A 19,409-nucleotide genomic window follows, 5' to 3' on the forward strand; every position below is an offset into this window, starting at 1 on the left:
AAAGAGAGGGAGAGAAACATTAATGTGTGGTTGCCTCTTGCACACCCCCTACTGGGGACCAGACCCACAATCCAGGCATGTGCCCTGACTGGGAATTGAATCGGCAACCCTTTGATTTGCAGGCCAGCACTCAACCCACTGAGCCACACCAGCCAGGGCTCATTCTAAATTAGTTCATATACCTGTCCCCACTTGCTCTTCCATCTTGCACTTCCAAACCACAACAGAAGTGCAGAAGGAGGCAGGGAATAAAATAGTCATTGCAAGGACTCTGGCTTTCACTTACGTGTATTAATGAGGGCACATGGGTGCGCAGGATGACAGCATCTGATGTGTCAGATCTCATGGCCCCTTGAGAGGCATGTTGGCTCTTACAACCAAAGACGTGCGTTCAAAGGCCAGTTTTTCAACGTGCTCTCTCTAATCTGCAAAGCATTTTTCTCTCAGTATCTGTGTCTATATCAGGAAAGTCAGGATGTCTCTTCCTACAGGGGGCTTTGATGAAGATGGAGACATACCATGAGGATGTTTTATAAGCTATGAAATGCAAAATATCCAACCGTGCCCAACAACAACTCCTAATAGCTTTGGCTTAGGAGTCAAGAGTACAAGAAAGAATCTCGGTTTAGGTAAGGGAGAGAAAAATTACCATATAATAAACTCCTATTCCTCACATACAGTTCCACACATGGCCTCACAGAGTTCACCTTGTATTCTGTGTGGGATCCATGCTGCCAGGTATTTTCAGGTGGGCAAAATATATTTTATTTTAGGTGGCGCAGAGCCACAGATGCCTCAAAGATAGAAGCAAAAGCCACAGTTGGGTGTGTCTGCCTATTAAGAATCATTCTGGAGGTCTGTCTGGTTTATTTAGCCACAGTATGATGATTTGGGGATTTTGATGACATCTACTAGCATATTTCTCAGTCCACGAGAAATGAAGAACAAGTTTTCTCAAACTATGTTCAGATCCTTTCCTTTATTGAATCTTTGTAACGCACCCAAGAATTAAAGAAAACGTTACACTAAGAAACACTAAAAGTCAATGTATGCTCTTGGGGCCAAATACAACATTAGATTAGGATCTTAGTGATTGGGTATGTAATATGCTGCCTGCAACACAGAAAACAACCGAGGTGGCTGCCCATTTGACCCATGAACAGGGACACCAGAGTGACACATGGGGGAGGAGCTTCTGGTGGTTGTGCTCCAAGAACCTCCCAGGAGAAGGCAGTGACCTTCTTCTTGTCCTTGGGTCACCACCACCACTTATCTTCAAGGTCATTCAAGTCCCACTTGCACAGGACCCTCAGCACACGCCCCTTCGCCTGCAATTCCTGCAACTTCCCTTTTACTAGATTGTATAAGTCTTCTTCCAGCCTACAAAAACAAACAAAAAAAATTAGAGTAGAAAATTAGAAGAGATGATTGACTATATTTCTTTGTAATCCTCTCCCAAGGATATGTTTACTGATTTTAGAGAAAGAGAGAGAGAGAGCAGTTTCCTCCTGTACATGTTCTGACTGGGGATCAAACCTGCAACCTTTTGGTATATAGCATGATGCTCCAACCCACTGAGCCACCCAGCCAGGGCATGGCAACACACCATTCCCACCATTACTACACACTCTGTTAGCCATCACTGCCGTAGGATACTGAATTCAGGGTCAACCTGATGTCTGCTTTCGCTATTAGCCAACCCATCCCCACTTCTCAGCAAAAAGGTGCTGTAAAAGTCAGTAGCAGCTACCCGAGTTTCTGGAGTGTGCAGGTTGACTTTTTCAGGGACTTCCACAGCTTGTTGACGCCTTGAGTTCCCAAGTCATTTCCTAAGAGGTTCAGGTTAACCAGGCTTGTGCTGCTTCCAAGAACCGCGGACAGATGCTCGCAGCAAGCAGAAGTCAGACTGCATTTCTCCAACCTGGGGAGGGTGGGAAGGAAGTGTTAAAGCTGGTCCTCCGATCCTGAGAAATTGGAAATAAAAGGGATGCCAAGTCCAGGGTGGGAAATGCTACTAGAACAGACTTGCCAGCAGCACACGCCACAAATGCCGATGTGTAAATCATTTTAACCCACACACCAACCCCATGAAGGTAAGGAACACCTTAAACCCCACTTGACAAACACATATCACCTGCCCGAACATGAGAGACACAATGTTAGTATAAAGTGCATGTGAGTTTATTTTTGTAAGATTTTATGTACTTACTTTTAGAGAGAGGACAAGGAAGGGAGAAAGAAAGAAACATCCATCAGTTGCCTCTCATACGCCCCCAACTAGGGACCTGGCCTGCAATCCAGGAATGTGCCCTGACCAGGAATCAATCCAGCAACCTTTCAGTTTGCAGGCTGGCACTCAATCCATTGAGCCACACCAGCCAGGGCTGTACATGAATTTAGTTATAAGGCCTTTGAAAGGACTAAAATGTTAGCACTACAACCTCTTTCATGACATATCTTTCATGTTATTTTTTTAAAGATGCTATTATTTTTAGACGGGAGAAGAGAAGGAGAAAGAGAGGGAAAGAAACATCAATGTGCCTCTTGAGCTCCCCCTACTGGGGACCTGGTCTGCAACCCAGGCACATGCCCTGACTGGGGATTGAACCAGAGACCCTTTGGTTCATAGGCCAGCACTCAATCCACTGAGCTACACCAGCCAGGGTATTATTTCTAAATTCTATAATACAACATCTGGACACAGGGTTGGCTAGCTACTGGGAACACAAGGTGAAAAGAAACGTGTCCTCTGTCAGTTTAACACAGCAGCAATTTCCACGTGAGTCTACAAAGAAAGGTGACAGGAGGCTGTACATGTAAGACTTTAATGAATAAAATGCCAAGGGTGGGAGAGGTTGGGGAGGACTCAGAAAATGCTTCAAGGTGAAGGTACCATTTGATGGGTAGGAATAGCATTATATCATGAAAACATGGGCCCTGACAGGGTAGCTCAGTGGGTTAGAGCATCTCCCTGATACCCCAAAGTCACAGGTTTGTTCCCAGTCAGAGCACATACAAGAATCACCCAATGAATGCATCAATAAGTAGAACAACAAATTGATATTTCTCTTTCTCTCTTTCTCTTTCTAAAAAAAAAGGAATTAGTCAAAAACAAAAATTTTTCTTGCTGTTTGAGAATGAAGATTCACAGGGCTGGGGCATTTCCTCTCCCCCAGCAACTTCTCTACCCAAAATGTACTGATATAAAGAAAGAATATCAACAAGCCAAGAGATTTTAAAGAGAAGAATGTTGTCTTTCACATGTCTCACCCATGTACCCCCACGTGACCAGATAGTACCTATTCCCACCCAAGAGTGAGAGGGGGATTCCCTGCCAAAGAACAGCACTGACTCACCCAAGTGTGCTCAGCACACAGCTCGAGCATTTCAGAACCTCGCAAAGCCGCCTCCCTCCATCATCCTGAACACAGTTTCTCCCGATGTCCAGCACCTTCAGGTTCTGATTTTGCTCCAGGGCATCCGCCAGCTCCCGACAGCCCTCCACCGTGAAGGAGCACTCCGACAGACTGTGAGATGGAAATGTACCAAAGGGGGAAATCATCCCACAGTCTCAGGCTTTATCAGCTCTAGCCCCCCCTCACCTTCTTCCAGGGAGAAGAGATAAGCCAGAGATGACTTCTCATCCTGGGCCTGCAGCTGGTCCTCCATCCATGCTCACATGTGTGTGTGTGTGTGTGTGTGTGGCAGACAGAGTCATTGATGGGAGAGAGAAAGAGGAAGGAGGAAGAGAGAGAGAAAGAGAAAGGGAGGGAGGGAGACAGACATTGATGTGAGACAGGAAGGGGGTGTGGAGAGAGGTCCTTGGAAGGCCTCTTACACAGATGTGTTTCAACCTCTGAACTCAATAGTTGAGCGGGGAAAAAAAAACATCAAAATCTCATGTACAATGAGTTATTGTACCAAAATGAGTTCAAGATGCAGAATCCAGGTAAATATTGGGAGAGAGAGAATAAGAGGAGGGGAGGGTTGAGAGGGAGACAGGGGAGAGGGAGTAGATGGAGAGGAGAGAGAAGAAAGACAAAGAAGAGAGAGGGAAGAGACAGAGGTATAGAGACAATAAAACAGACAAACAGAGAAGAGACAGAGAAAATAGGAGACAGACAGGAAAGAGACATAGATAAAGAAATAGACACAGAGAGATGGGTGGAGGGAGACAGAGGGAGCAGAGAGGCAAAAGTGGAAGTGATACCTTAAGGTGGGAGAAGGCAAACAAAATCCTTCTGCCCTATAGGAAGAGTCTGACAACATGACAATACCCACATGCTTAAAACCATCCCGGGCCAAGTCTAAGGGAACGGCCAAGTAGATACACAGCTACGCAAAGCAGACCCAAGATGGCTAGGTTTCCACGGTGAGGAATGCCCACAAGTCAGCAGGAAAAAAACCTCAACTGGAAAAAAATAGTCCTCAGGTTTTATCAAGAAGTTTTTCATTTAGACATTCACACAGATGCTTTTGAACATTCAGACGTAGCTCAACTCATCCTTATTCAGAGATACAAATATACAAAAACTTGAGTTTATAAATAAGGGGTATGACCCCCTGGGACCGACCTCAAAATAATCTTGGGGGGAGAGTGTGGATGAGGGTTTAGGGGAGAGAAATTGGCCGTGAATCCATAATTGTTGAAATTAGATAATGGAGTGGATTACAGAGACTTCTCTCTACTCTTGTCTAAATTTCGCTATTTCCATGGAAAAATAAAATAGAGGTAGAGCTACCATTTTTCTACACCTCAAATTGAAGAACTCAAGGAAGTTTAGGAACAGGGTATGTGGAGACATGGGTAACAGGTGCCCTTGGCTGGCAGCGATGTTAGTGGAGGACAATGGGCATTGTGGTTGGTCCTTAACAGTTGTCCCCTTTTCTCCACACAGGTACCACAATGCACCACGCACACCCCCACCATCGACCAAACCTAAGGCTCTTCTGTGCCGAGAGTTATGTCTGCACCCAGAACAGGCTGCCCCCTAGAACTCCAGCGAGCAATGGGGGGCCACCCGCTGATGGACAGGGCGGCGTAGCACTCACTCCAGGCTCTGCAGGGCACAGTCCGGCTGACGCAGCGCTTCACACAGAAACCTCACCCCCTCATCACCCAGCTGGTTCTTCCTCAGGTTCAGGTGCGTCAGACTCTTGTTCTGCAGGAGAGCGTCAGTCAGGTGCCTGCAACTGGGCGCTCCGAGCTGGCAGAAGCAGAGCCTGTGGGTCGAGAGTCCCAGAGAGAGCAGCTCAGGAACACAGACCACCCCGAGGAGCCCCAGGCGCAGATGGCCTCCGCGTTCACCGCACTGCGTCCCTGGCCCCTAACCCAGGATTCACTGAGTGTGCCCTGACTTCTGGCCTGTTCCAGACTCAGACAACAAGCATGGCAAGAATGTGCCAGTCATGCCCTGGCTGGTGTGGCTCTGTGGATGGAGTGCTGGCTTCCAAAACAAAAGGGCAACAGTTCAATTCTCAGTCTAGGGCACATGCTTGGGTTGCAGGCCAGGTCCCCAGTAGGGGGTGAGTGTGAGGCAACCACACATCAATGTTACTCCCGCCTTCCCATCTCTAAGAATAAATAAATTAAATATTTAAAAAACAAAAAAGAGTGTGCCAGTCATTATGGTTGGGTAAAAACAAAAAAAAGAATAATGATGGTCAAACGGTACCGCGTTTCCATTTTGCAATATCAATAACTTTGAGTGATCCAGTGCATGGCATTGTGCCTATAGCTAACAATACTCGATTTATGCTTAAAATATGCCAAGAGGGTAGATCCTATATTAAGTATTATAATATTGCTACTACTATTAAAATAATGATGATGATGATGATAATTTTTAAGAAGAATGGAGGAACCATTGGGAGGTGATGGATATACCCATGGCCTTGATGGAGGTGAAGATTTCACAAATGGACGCTTATCCCCAAACTCGCTGAGTAATGTTAGTTCATATTATGTGTATTCACTTCTTATTAATATTCTGGTTCTTGGCAGCCCAGTGCTAGGTGAGTGTTAACCTTTGGCCAAGGCCAGCTCTCCAGTTTTTCACCATAACCGCCCCCTTGGAGGTGCCCCAAGACCCTTGGCCTTCTCCACTCTTTTATGCCCACCTGAATTGTACCTGATCCTAGAAAACCTCAGCTCTCGACCTGTTCTACACCTGCACCAAGAATTACATGCGGCTAAAGGGTAACATCTGTGTAACCACACAGCTGTGGACTCACCCCTGCCCAGGGCTCTCCACTACCCCACCCCCACCCCAGAGCACTTCGGTCCTGTGTACACCTGCTCGGACATCTCCACCTGGCGGATGACCAGGCATCTGCCACACCGGTGTCCTGATCCGCCTTTCACCTGGCTGCCCAAGCCCATTGCCTGAAGCGAGTCTGGGTTCCTTTTCCTCCAAAATCACCGCCAATCCATCACCAAGTCGCACTGGTTCTGCCTCTCCAGATCCCCTGAAATCCTTCAGCGGCACCAGGACAGTTCTCTCATCGCCTCTGGCACATGGGACTGCACCCACTTTGCCCCCAGTAGAGTCTGTGCAATTTCCCATCCTCGGATGACTTTGCATCTCACCCCAAACAGAACAGATTCCTTCACACCCCGCACCAGGGCATTTTGCAGGCCTCTTGCCACCTAACTTCATTTTCTCTTGTTACGCACCCTCCTCACTTATGTTACTCCTGTCCTACATGTTTTCTTGTTCCTCCTACCACATCCCAAACAGCAGCCCCTCCCCTTCCTTCTTTCCTTCCTTCCTTCCTCCAAGTCTCTGCTTCAACATCACCTCCTCAGATAAGTTAGGCAACCAACCTAACCACCCTTTTGTATTCATTCTTTTTCTCATCTTGATTTGTGTGTGTGTGTGTGTGTGTGTGTGTGTGTGTCACCCATAAAACCACATCCCCCACATAGGCAGGAGAAAGCTTGTCTGTCTTATCCTCACCCCAACTTTGGTACCAGCTCTGTGTCTGGAGATAGGAACTCCAATATCAATTGACTGAAACAATCAAAATTTCCCAGGGCCCTTGCTAAAATGGAATTCCTTGGCACAACCCCCAGAGATGGATTTCACATACCCAGGGTGCCACTCACGTGGAGTGATAGCTCTGTGCCTGGGAGTTTTCCAAGTTCTCCACAGGTCCCAACAAAGGAGCCAATGTTCTCCCCAACGCCGACCCTCACAGATGGTCACTTTCAGAAACAGAGCCAAGAGCCACTTACACCAACCTCTCCAAGGCACAGTCGGGCTGACTCAGGGAGGCGCACAGCCACCGCACACCATCATCCCGCAGCGGATTGAATCCCAGGCACAGCCGGGCTGTCCTCTGGGTGCTGGTGAGAATCGAGGCAAGTGCCTCTGAACTGGCAGCCGACAGGTTGCATTTCTCCAAGCTGTGAAAGGCGTAGGTGTGCAAGGTGAACCTCAGCAACGCTCACCTTGGTCCTTTCTCAAACTCCTGGTCCCTTAGGGCCACACATCTGGGAGCCAAACCTCATGGAAAGATTAAATCAGATACAGAACAAAAGCTTCAAGGAGGAAAAAGCAGGTCAAGGTATGGTTTCTCAATCCTTGCCCTACTGAGCTTTGGGTCAGCTCATTCTTTTTTGTGGTATGTCCCCCAACGCATTGTAGGGTGTTGATCATACCTGATCTTTAACCACCACACACCCAGCACCTGCTCCCCTCCCAGCTATAAAAGCCAAGTAAATGTCTGGACAAGGTCAAATGTCCCTGAGGAACAAAATCGCGCCCCCAGTCAAACACCACTGGGTTTAGGGGAAGCTGACAGAAGCCTCAGGGGTCACACTGAAGAGGCTGTGAGGCCCACAGTCATACTGAAGGCAAAACTGGCCAAGACTGAGCTCTAAGGAGAAAGGGAAGAATAAAAATGATAACCCTGGCTGGTGTAGCTCAGTGAATTGAGCACAGGCCTGTGAACCAAACCACAGCAGTTTGAGTCCCAGTCAGGGCACATACCTGGGTTACAGGCCAGTTCCCAGCAGGGGACACACAAGAGGCAACCATACATTGATATTTCTCTCCCTCTCTCTTTCCCTTCCCCTCTAAAGATAAATAAATAAAATCTAAAAAAAAAAAAAACCTTAAAAAAAATGATAAGAACTGTGGCAACACGACAGGCACACACACACACACACACACACACGCACAGCAAAGCTCCTCAAAACATACTCCCACCCTGACACTCGAACTTGCAAAGAAGATATTTGGATAGAGAGGGAAGACTTACGAGAGCTCCTTCAAGGCACACTTGGCCCCATCAAAGGGCTTCTGAAGGTTTTTCACCTCAATATGAGAGAAGTCATTGTCCCCCAGGCTGAGGAAACGCAGGCTGGAGTTCTTGCTGAGTTCCAGGAACAGATGGTCACAAGCCACAGAGGTGAGGCCACACGATTCCAACCTATCAAGGAGGGCCCAAGACAGGCCATCAGTCCCCGGCAGAGTGGTCTTTGAGTATAGGTCCCCTTGCTACATGAACAAAAGCTGACCTCCCCATTTCCGACCCCTCCTTGGGGCAGGTTGGTTTCCAAGGCCGCTCAAAGTGTGGTCCATGGCCCAGCATCACCTCAGAGATGGCTCACCTACTCAGTCTCCGAAAGCGGGGTCCTGGTGTTTGAACACCGCCCCCCGCCACACCTGGACAATTCTGATACATATTAAAATTGGAGACTCACTGCTCTACGCTCATGAACATCTTTTTCCCTCTGCTAATCTTCCTCTGGATCCATTTGCTGCCATGCTGACTCCTGTTCTCCCAGTGAATCTTCACCCCTGGGGGTGGTCCTGGAGACAGACCTGGGGAACCAGAGACTTACCACAGATACTTGAGGTTGCATGCTGAGTGCCTGAAGGTTTTAAAAATCATCATGGACACAGTAATTCCCAGGTTGTTGGAGCTCAAGTTCAGGTGGGTCAGCCGGTTGTTACCATAAAGGACCATAATGAGTTCCTTCAGGACCCTGACAGGGGCTATTGATTTGCATCTGAGGGAGAGAAGAGGCCAGAAAGCTAGTTTGGAGGAGGGTAGGGGGGTGGGGATATGGCATCCTCGTCTTGAATTTGCATGTAAGGACGGACACACAGATGCTCAAGGATAGACAAGGTAAAAGAGGAACCCACAATTTGGCTTTGAGTCATGATAGTGAACGTTTTTAAAAATAGATTTCATTTATTTATTTTCTAGAGAGATGGGAAGGGAGGGAGAAACAGAGTTGAGATAAATGTCAATGTGTATATGGTTGCCTCTTGCACGCCCACAACTGGGGACCTGACCCACAACCCAGGCATGTGCACTGACTGGGAATCAAACCAGTGACCCTTTGGTTCACAGGCCAGCACTCAATCCACTGAGCCACACCAGCCAGGGCTCAAATGTTTTTTTAGATAGTGGGGAGGCCCTTCTTAAGAAACTAATTTTCTTCTCCTTTGGGAGATGTCATTATTTTGTATACAATTCTGATCATTTCGGTGAGTTTCTCCAATACAAGGTAAGTTCCATAAAGGCTGCAGTTATCTGTTCTGTTCATAACCCTAGAACTGATACAGAGATGCTCCTGTAATGACCCAGACCTTCTCAGCCCTTCACATCCAACTCAAACCAGCAGCCCCACTCAGAGGTCTTAAGGAAAAAAATAGTTTCTCTGTGTGTGCCTCTCATGCAAGATTACTCATGGCAGAGTCCCATTTGTTTTTATTTCCACCTACCCTGCCTAAGTAGAAGCTCCACTAATACAAGCACATTTATTTTATTTTCCTGAGCACCTACCTTACTTTCTGACAAGTAGATGCTTACTTACAGAAATTTTTTTAAAAGTTCGGTTGTCCTGCCCTGGCTGGTATGCCTCTGTGGACTGAGTGCTGGCCTGTGAACCAAAGGGTTGCCAGTTTGATTCCCAGTCAGGGCACGTGCTTGGGTAGCAGGCCAGGCCAGGCCAGGTCCCCAGCAGGGGCACATGAGAAGCAACCACACACTGATGTATCTCTTCCTCTCTTTTTCTCTCCCATCCCTTCTGTCTAAAATAAATAAATAAATAATAGCTTTAAAAAATATTTTTAAAAGGTTGAGTTGTCCCACTATGGTATTCATCAAACTGTGAGGGTGTCACACTTACGTCAGTTTTTGGAGTCTGCACCTTGGATTTCTAAGCTCATAGCAGAGTTTTTTCATAGATGTAGCATTCAGCTTGCTGTTACTCAGGTCTAGTTCACTCAAGTTCCCATTGTGGAACACAGAGCAGACATCCTGCCACTGGCTTATCTTGGAATGGACAAACCTCGTCCTTTTTGAGGGAGAGAGAGAAGGCCAATGAGTAAATGAACCTCGATCAACACCTAGAATGTGGTCTACAAGAGGCAAGAAAGAAAAAGACCCTAACAAGTGACGAGGGATTTGTTAGCATTCTGGGTATGAAAATGTGTAATCCCAAAAGTATAGTTCTCAAAATACTACATGTGTAATTTCTGCAATTCTCAATAATTCTTGTCAGAAAAAAAGCAACCACATAAGTGAGGTGAGGTGGACATCCCTGGGACCTGAAATAATTAGCAGATGAGTCAGGTTTTCTTATCTAGATAGAAAATCATTAGTGTCCATGATGGGACAAGGTCAGAGGGAGAGAAGCCAAAGCAGCTAAAGTATTTCTGGGATTCTTCCTCCAGTGAAGTCATTAATGAAAATTGTTAGTATCAGGAATAGGACGAAGTCATAATAACCCAAAGTAGATAAGTAGGTCTGGGGTTTTTTCCTCTTCTAGGAGATAAAGGGGCGAACTCATCAGAACAAGCTTTGGAATTTTGTGGACCCTATAAGCCCCACTCCTACCCCAACTCTCACTCGCTGGAGAAACATCTAGCATCTGATGTAAGATCTGGAGTTCACGGAGAGAGCTGAGCACTAATCTGGGCTGAGCTACTCAATAACCACAAGAACGTAAGTAAACTGTGCTTTTATCCTTCAGTTTTCTTAGCCACGAATGGCAATAGTAGCTCCCTCTTTATTCATCTACTGACATCAGATGCAAGACAATGCAGTAGAACAATATCTGCCCCATAAAAAACCTTTCATGTGCGGTGCCCAAGATAGAAGCTCTACCTTTGATTAGATCAATGAAAGGAGCCAGGGGCCCCCAACATGATAACTAAAGGAATACCTTCACCCAGGGTAAAACTGATTGATGATGTTTAATCAATCATAACCATTGATCACACAGCTACAACAAAGAATCCCCAGTTTTTCACTGTAGAACTCAGGCAGAGCAGAGAGAATTCGGAGAAAAGAAATAACAATGCATTACACACCCCAGTGGTTTCCCGTTGGCCATCAACTCCATTTGGGGGATGTAACAGCTGACAGAGAGCCTTAGCTTACTTAACTTTTGACAGTGCTTTAGACAAAATGAAATAGCCTGAAACTGAAGATCCCCAAGATGCAGGTCTGCTTCAAGGAGGTGGCTCAAAATTTGCCTGACTAGGGACTCCTCCTGCATCTCATACAAGCACTGAAAAAATAGAAGGAATTCAAAACTGCAGGAGACGGCATCAGATGTGGATATCTCTTCTGCCCATTTCAATAACTTGTCCGTGATCCTGGGACACATCTTACAATGCAAAGTATCTTCTACTTTTCTTGCTAGGTCTCCATTCAAGAGACCGAAGAAAAAAAGAACCATCTGGTTCCAGTAGGAGTTTGTGTCCACAAAGGCATCATCCAGGAGCGCCCTCATCTCTTGATACTTTGAGAGACCGCCAACGGCTCCTTCTTTTCCCCTTAGCACGTAGAACATGGCTCCCAAAAACACCTGGAAGCTTTGGTGAGTGAAGGTGACACAGTCCTCACAGTCACTGGCCTTTCGAAGAATATTGAGCCTCAATAGACAACCAATCAGAGGCGCCTGCAGGCGCCGGTGTTCAATGTCCTCTTTTGCAAACGTGAACTTTGAAGACCACATCCCATCAGCAGCCAGAGAGCAGAGGGCTCGCCACTGCTCCATCCAGCTGTGCTTTGACCAACTCGCCTCTGCTGTTTCGAACAAGCTGGAGAAAAAACAAGCGTACAGATGGGTGGTGGTCTGGGCACCCAGCTGGAAAGAGGGACACCTTGCCATCTGCTTCTTCAGGCAGGAGCACACCATCCAGCACACGAGGGGGGCGGAACAGGAACGAGACAGAACTTCTTGCTTTCTTATCCACTGCAAGATTCTCCTGGTTTTCTTTTGTTCCCCAAAGTATCTAAAGAAATACTCCTCCTGATCTTCCTTTGTGAACCCTGGGATCTGTATAAACCATGGATTCAATAACAGTTGTTTAAGGTCTTCCCTGCTACAGTCCCTGGTGGTGATCAATAAGGTAGCAGAGGGAACCAGCTCCTTCTTCAACAAGTGGAGTAGGATTCTGGCCACTGGGAGCTGCTGGTACCAGTCTGGACACGGCAGGCTGTCACCCACATTGGGGGGCATGGTCATTTCCTCAAAGCCATCGATGACAAACAAGAGCCTCTCCGGATGACTCATGAAGTATTCGATGGGGGCCTGAGAGTCTGGTGAGTCCCGGAAAAGCAGGCCGGCAAAGGTGGTGTCCTCCATCTCTCTGGCTTGATGGCAGCTGATGTAAGAGACATAGGAGAAGCTGTGTTGGAACAGTAAGCCCTCTGCCCAGTGCATCAGGAGCTTTGTTGCCAGGGTGGTCTTCCCGACCCCTGCTGCACCATGCAAGACTATCGTCAGGGGCTGGGCTCCAGTCCTCTTGGGGTACAGGAGACACTGAAGCTCTTCATGCTCCTGTGCTGTGACGTTTCGGAGGTATATGTGGTCTTCCGGCCAAGGGATACGGTTCCACATTGCCAATATTTTAGCCTTCATCCTCTCTCGGTACATTCTGATGTCGACTGAAAGAAAGAAGGGAGTCAGAACAGAGCAGTGCTCAGAAGACATTTCAGCATTAGGAATCATTTAATAATGACATTGCCTTCAACAAGACAAACAAGGGTCTAACTTTTAGGAGCAGTGGTAGTAGCAGAAAGTGAAAAAAGGCAGCAAAAGTTAGTTTTATGATATACGCAAATATTTAGAAAATCTCAGACAACACAAGAGATATCTAATTAGAGTTTCAGAAACTCTGAACAGATAACAGTGTGGTGATTGCTGGGGGGGGAGGGGGATATAAGGAGACTAAAAGGTAATGTAAAAAATATAATAAAGATTTAAAAACAGGAAGAAAAACAGAACGAAGAAGGAAGACTCACTGTCAAAGGGACAATATGAATTTTTTGAGATTTTTTCATTTATTTTTAGAGAGAGGGGAAGGGAAGGAGAAAGAGAGGGAGAAAAACATCAACATGTGGTTGCCTCTTACGTGTCCCAAACTGGGGACCTGGCCCACAATCCAGGCATGTGCCCTGGGAATCAAACTTGTGGCCCTTTGGTTTGCAGGCCTGTGCTCAATCCACTGAACTACACCAGCCAGAGCTAGTTCTTTTTTTTTTTTAATTATGATACACCTCACCAGATTTTGTTATGTAATGTTTTATAACCATAAATTTTAAAAATAACTATTAAAAAGGAATATTTAAGAACAGAAGGAGATGCCTTCTTATTTTTTTTATTTATCTATCTTTAGAGGTGAAGGGAAGGAGAGAAGGAGAGAAATATCATTGTATGGTTGCCCCTCATGAGTCCCCTGCTGGGAATTGGTGTGCAACCCAGGCATGTGCCCTGACTGGGAATCAAACCTCGATCCTCTGGTTCACAGGTCTGTGCTCAATCCATTGAGCTACACCAGCCAGGGCAGAAGCTGCCTTTTTAAATTCAAATGTAAAGCTCCCACTTGAGGGCCAGGCCCAGAACCTAGATACCCATGACATGTCAGAACATAGGGTAGAGGACCCCAAAAGCTATCACAGTGAAAAAGACAGGTCCCATACAATGTAAAAAATCAAAGTGGCATCAGATTTATCACCACAGGGCCCTGGAAGACACTGGCCACCAGAAACACTGGCGGAAAATGCTTCTCAACTTGGAAGTGGACCTAAATTATTCATCAAAGGGTACCCTAGAGAAACTTTCAATAAAATAAGCTCTTAAAAATCCTCTCTCACATGGACCTTTGTCAATAAGGTGTTCTAGAACAAGTTCCCTAAGACAGTGTGGAGATAGATAAATGGGCGTGGAATCTACTATCAACTGGATAAAACTTCAAGAAAAATGGCAAACATAGACAAAATAGTGTGCACACCTGACTGGTCTTCTGGGATCTCCAGTTCTTCTTGGCGTGGGTCTTGGGGTGCCTGTGCCATCTCTGAAAAAAACAGTAATGATGGGGTGTGAGGTACCCCAGGCTGGAACGAGCAGGTGGTGATGGGTGCTCTCCAGAAGACCAGCCATGTCCCTGACAAGCTTGGGGTTGACTGCAGGAGCCAAAATGCCCAGCTCCACCAACACCTCTTTGGAAACCTGCTCCTTTGCAAAGCCCACGGCACACATTAAATGCCTCCCAGACTCTGCAGCTTGGGTCCAGCCAGATCCCCCAACAGATTCTTCCATTGGATGTCCACTTGGCTCACTCCCTCACCTCCAAGACTTGCCTCCAGTCTTACCTCCTCAGGGTGGCTGATGATCCTAATCCACACAGCTCCAGACCCCTACCCATCACACACCTGAGGCTCTCCCCACCCACCTTTTTCTCTCTCTTGTCCACTTGGGTGTCACATGCTAACACGCCATGTGGTGTACTTATTGAGCCCATCATTACTCATCCACGACCAGCAATTTGGATTGACCCCATAAAAATCCAATAGCAAGACCCTGGCTGGCGTAGCTCAGTGGATTGAGCACAGGCCTGTGAACCAGAGTATCACGGTTTGATTCCCAGTCAGGGCACATGCCTGGGTTGCAGGCCAGTTCCCAGCAGGGGACGCATAAGAAGCAACCATACATTGATATTTCTCTCCCACTCTTTCTCCTTCCCTTCCCCTCTCTCAATAAATAAATAAATAAAATATATATTTTTAAAAATCCAATAGCAGCATCCTTGCTGCCATGAGGGTAGCTGTCCCCTTGGTCCATCATCTCCCAATGCTCCCAGTGTCTCCATCTCCCTGTGTCCCCCCGCCCCCTGTCTCAGCACCCATGGCCCCATCCCTCCAGCCCCCACTCACCATTCATCTCAGCTCTCAGTTCCTCACAAAGTGAAGTCAGATTCATGTTCTCAAAGATTCGGAGGGTCACCTCCCACACCTGCCTCCCCGGGAAGTGCTCATTCAGCAGACAGAGCAGGTCAGTGGGGTTGGCAGCTTTCATATCGGCCCAGGGGATCTTCTGGGAGCCACTGGGCAGCCACTGTGGGGACTGGAGGCCGAGTTTGAATTCCTCCAGCTGGCACTGATCCAGGCCCCTCAGGTAGGACAGAAGTTTGTCCCAGGAACTGTTGTTCCCAGCCACGCTCACCAAGGAGTTCATTCTGCCAACGCACCCGATTCCCAGCTTCCCCAAGACCTGTGCCACACACAAGACAACCAGGAGCTGCAGGAAAGGAAGCAGAAAAGACATAAGTCTGACCCCCCACCTCCTCCCAAAGGGTCCAGGGGTGTCCAACCTTCTGGCGTCTCTGGGCCACACTGGAAGAAGAAGAGTTGTCTTGGGTTGAACATTAAATACACAAACACTAATGAGAACTGATGGGGAAAAAAATGTTTTAAGTAAATTTACGATTTTGTGTTGGGCCACATTCATAGCCATCCTGGGCTGCGTGCGAGTCCTCCAGGCCTCAGGTTGGACAACCCTGGAAGCTATATCCTCACTCTGTTCACCTTCTAGCATGTCCCACTGCCTGTGTTTGTACACGTGTTCATCAACCTGTCTCCCACTGGGGCATCTGCTTCCTCTGAACAGGGAACCTGCCTGTTCATGGCTGTTACCACCAGCACCAGGCACGCACGAGGCCTCAGCCATGTAGTATCTTTATGTACACCAAATTTATATGTGCCTAAAATCATGTATAATATATCATGTTTACCTATGTGTTGTATATAGAATGTACAATATGAAATATAATATGTAGTGTTTTATATATAATATTATTAGGTCAAGTGTGGTGATTGTGGGGGGACAGATGGGGAGGTAGAGGAGGGTATGGGGGAATAAATGGTGATGAAAAAAAATAGCATTTTATCACTTACAATAAATCTAAAAGCCCTGTCCTAGCAAATTTACTGATTCGAGACTGGACTGTGCTTAAATTCAGAAGATTCGCTCTAAATGTGAATAAAAAAGAACATTGAAGTGAGTTAGTGACATCAAAGACGTGGAGGAGGGGAGGGAGACTAACTAGAGCAAAGGCATAAACAAGGGAGACCATTGTAAACCAGTGTCAGTAACGTCCATCCGGCTGGGGTGGGGACAGTGACCAGTCCACAGAACTGAGATCTGCTACCCTGCTCACAATAGCCTAGACTGGAGACTCTCTCAGTGTCTGTGGACAGAGGGATAAAGAAAATGCAAGAGAGAGAAGGAGAGAAGCACACAGAGGACTATGACTCAGCCATAATGAAGGAGATCCCTCCATTTGCAACAACATGGAGGACCCTACCTGGAGGGTATTCTGCCAAGTGAGATAAGCTGGACAGGGAAAAAGTACCATATGATTTCACTTATACATAGAATCTAAAATAGTCCAACTCACAAGTCGCCAGGAACCCAAAACTAATATATTATTGCCTGTCAACCATAATTAGAAATAAGTAAGTAGCCCTGGCTGGGTAGCTCAGTTGGTTAGAGCATCATCCTGATACACCAAGATTGTAGGTTCAATCCCCAGTCAGGGCACATACAAGAAGCAACCAATAGATGCACAAATAAGTGGAACAACAAATCGATGTTTTCTTCTCTCTCCCTAAAATCAATAAATAAAAAATAATGTTTTCACCAACCAAGAAATGCATAGATAATTGGAACAACACAGCAATTTTCTCTCTCTAAAATCCATTAAAAGTAAAGAAGTGCCTATTTGTAAAATAATAATAATAATAATAATAATAAATTTTCTAAAAAACTCAGCAGGAATACTTAATTAACGAATCCTGAACCATAGCTTCCACTATGGATTACATTCCTTCCCACTTCTAGTCACATTTTTTGTCAACCAACAAATACATAACTCTGGGGTATGTGAGTCTCTGTTTAAAGGTGCCTTATTGACTATGTACTGTTTGGTTAATGTTCAACTCAGGACCAACTGCACTCTCCCTCACACCTGAAGGAAGCCTGTCTATCACCCAGCGTTCTCCATAAATGCCTCCACAGCCTTTGTACACTCAAGACACCAGACCCCACTTCCTGCAAACCAGGGACACCCCCCCAAAACAAGCCCAGAAATGTAAACCGACCTACCTGGAAGGACACGTGTACAGAGAACGAGAGATGGAACAATGAGATGGATTTTCCACCGCTCTACACATATCCAAGAACAACGGGAGAAAGCACCCAATCATTAATGGGGGGAGGCATACAAATACATTTTAGCAAGTAGGTGAATTTGCAAATATGGAATCCATGAGTAATGAAGGTCGACTAAAATTAGAGTTACGTGTCTCATTGAGTACAAGAAGGGACCCTCCAGGGCGCCATGGGATGATACCCTGAGTCGAACTAGAAGGGACATGAGTGAAAAGAATTCCATGCATGAGGCATGAAGTGTCCATCAGATTGAGTTCAGAGCATGGAAAGAGGGTAACAGCCAGGGAACACAGTGGTGGCAGAAGCTCTGAAGGGGGAATGAAGAAATGGAATGAAGAAATTCAGTTGAAAGGTTTTTTTTTTTTTTTCATTTTTTGGGTGTTTTGGGGTTTTTTTAAACTATGGAATCTCCTGGGTCCAGGAGGCAGGAAGTTTTTAATGAGAGGAAATGAGACCTGCAGCAAATTCCTGCATCGAATGCAGAAAACAGCCAGTAGCCACAACTCCCGGCTCACCCTGCCCCCACTCTCTGGGAAACATCCTCAGATTTCTCTGCTTCTGGAAGGCTGACTGTTTTTTTGGGTGCCTCACAGGAGGGGAATCACGAAGCGTTTTAAGGCTGGGTAAAATTTCAGTGTGTGTGCATTTCACGGTGTGAAGTTTCAGTTATGCAGATTAAATTAGTTCTAGAGGTTTTCTATATAGCAAAGTCAACAGAACTGGATTGTTGCCCTGGCTGGGTGGCTCAGCTGGTTGGAGCATCATCACATACACCAAAAAGTTTTAGGTTCAATTTCCAGTCAGGGCACATGCCTAGGTTGATTTGATCTCCAGCTGGGGCACGTGTGAAAGACAGTCAATGGTTTCTTTCTTTCTTTCTCTCTTTTTCTCTCTGTCTCTCTGAAATCAATAAACATATCCTTGGGTGAAGATTTTTTTTTAAATACCCCCAGGTGAGGATTTTAAAAGAACTGTATTGGCATTTAAAATTTTGTTAAGAGGGTAGATCCTGCGTTAGGTGTAGCTATCACATGCACACAAAGAAAGTCACAAAGAAACTTCTGGAGGCAACAGATATGTCTACTACCTTGATTGTGGTGATGCTTCCACAGGGGAACGCCTGTGTGCAAACTCACCAAATTGCATGCTTTAAATATGTGCTGGTTTTGTACCTCTATTAAGTTGTGTTTAAAAAAGAAAGAAAAGAAAATGCCAGCCAGGTCCAAGAAAGGAAGGGATGCCAGGTTTGAGAAAGGGTTGGAGCAGAAGAGAAAGGGGATACCACTTACCAATCAGGCTTTGAACATTGTACAAGTGTCCCGATGCCCCCGTGCAGGGGACCTGAGAGAAGTCAATTCCACCACTCCCTTCTTAGCCTGTGACAGGCCCTCGGGTGTTCAGGGCAACCTCAGCCTCCTCAGGAGTCTGTTGGTAGGTGTCTGGTTGGTGGCTCTCTCCCCACCCCCTCTGAAGAGATCCAGACTAATTCCTGATAGCTCCTGAGCCATCAACACCCAACTGCTGCCTATTAGCTCTGACTCCTTCCCCTCCAGGTGTAAATCACCTGCTAGCCCGGAGGGGGGCAGAGATGGCTTTCCAGTTAAAACCCACAGCATCCTTATGTAAATGAAGTCCTGCATCCCAGCAAAAAGCCACTGATGTGAGTACCTCCCCCAAGCAGCTGGGAGACCACATACCACAATAAAAGGAGAGGAAGAGAGAGGAGAGGAGGCTTTAAAATCAGAGGCAGCAATACCATTGAATGAAAACTGCCATTGAGAAATTAAATTGGCCAGGTGGTTCAGTTGGTTAGAACATCATCCTGCTATTCCAAGGTTGTGGGTTCCATCCCCAGTCAGGGCACATATGACAATCAACCAGTGAATGCATCAATCAGTGGGACAACAGATAGATGTTTTGTGCTCAC

General features: G+C 46.4%; 2 protein-coding genes across 2 annotated transcripts in view; one reads left to right on the forward strand and one right to left on the reverse strand.

The window, feature by feature from the left end:
• The window catches only part of LOC119037808 (patr class I histocompatibility antigen, A-126 alpha chain-like), a 195,358-nt gene that overhangs the window by 93,916 nt on the left and 82,033 nt on the right, over positions 1-19,409 (forward strand). The gene's annotated exons all lie outside the window — the stretch shown is intronic.
• Positions 1,747-15,487, reverse strand: NLRP13 (NLR family pyrin domain containing 13). The gene is made up of 9 exons (XM_037168020.2): positions 15,187-15,487; positions 14,265-14,327; positions 11,361-12,918; positions 10,148-10,315; positions 8,852-9,019; positions 7,238-7,408; positions 5,053-5,223; positions 3,357-3,527; positions 1,747-1,921 (listed from the first exon to the last, which is right to left on the reverse strand). Exons 1-9 carry the CDS (start codon positions 15,485-15,487, stop codon positions 1,747-1,749), a joined length of 2,946 nt encoding a protein of 981 aa, XP_037023915.2.

The sequence above is a fragment of the Artibeus jamaicensis genome, unplaced genomic scaffold (genome assembly GCF_021234435.1).
Source record: "Artibeus jamaicensis isolate MK-2021 breed Jamaican fruit bat unplaced genomic scaffold, CSHL_Jam_final contig_723, whole genome shotgun sequence".
NCBI lineage: Eukaryota > Metazoa > Chordata > Mammalia > Chiroptera > Phyllostomidae > Artibeus > Artibeus jamaicensis.

Coding starts and splice junctions, on each gene's coding strand:
- NLRP13 (XM_037168020.2), bottom strand. CDS start 15,487: ATGAACTCCTTGGTGAGCGTGGCTGGGAACAACAGTTCCTGGGACAAA. Junction 14,328..15,186: donor ACTGAGAGCTGAGATGAATG/GTGAGTGGGGGC, acceptor TGTTTTTTTCAG/AGATGGCACAGGCACCCCAA. Junction 12,919..14,264: donor GATCCCAGAAGACCAGTCAG/GTGTGCACACTA, acceptor TCTTTCTTTCAG/TCGACATCAGAATGTACCGA.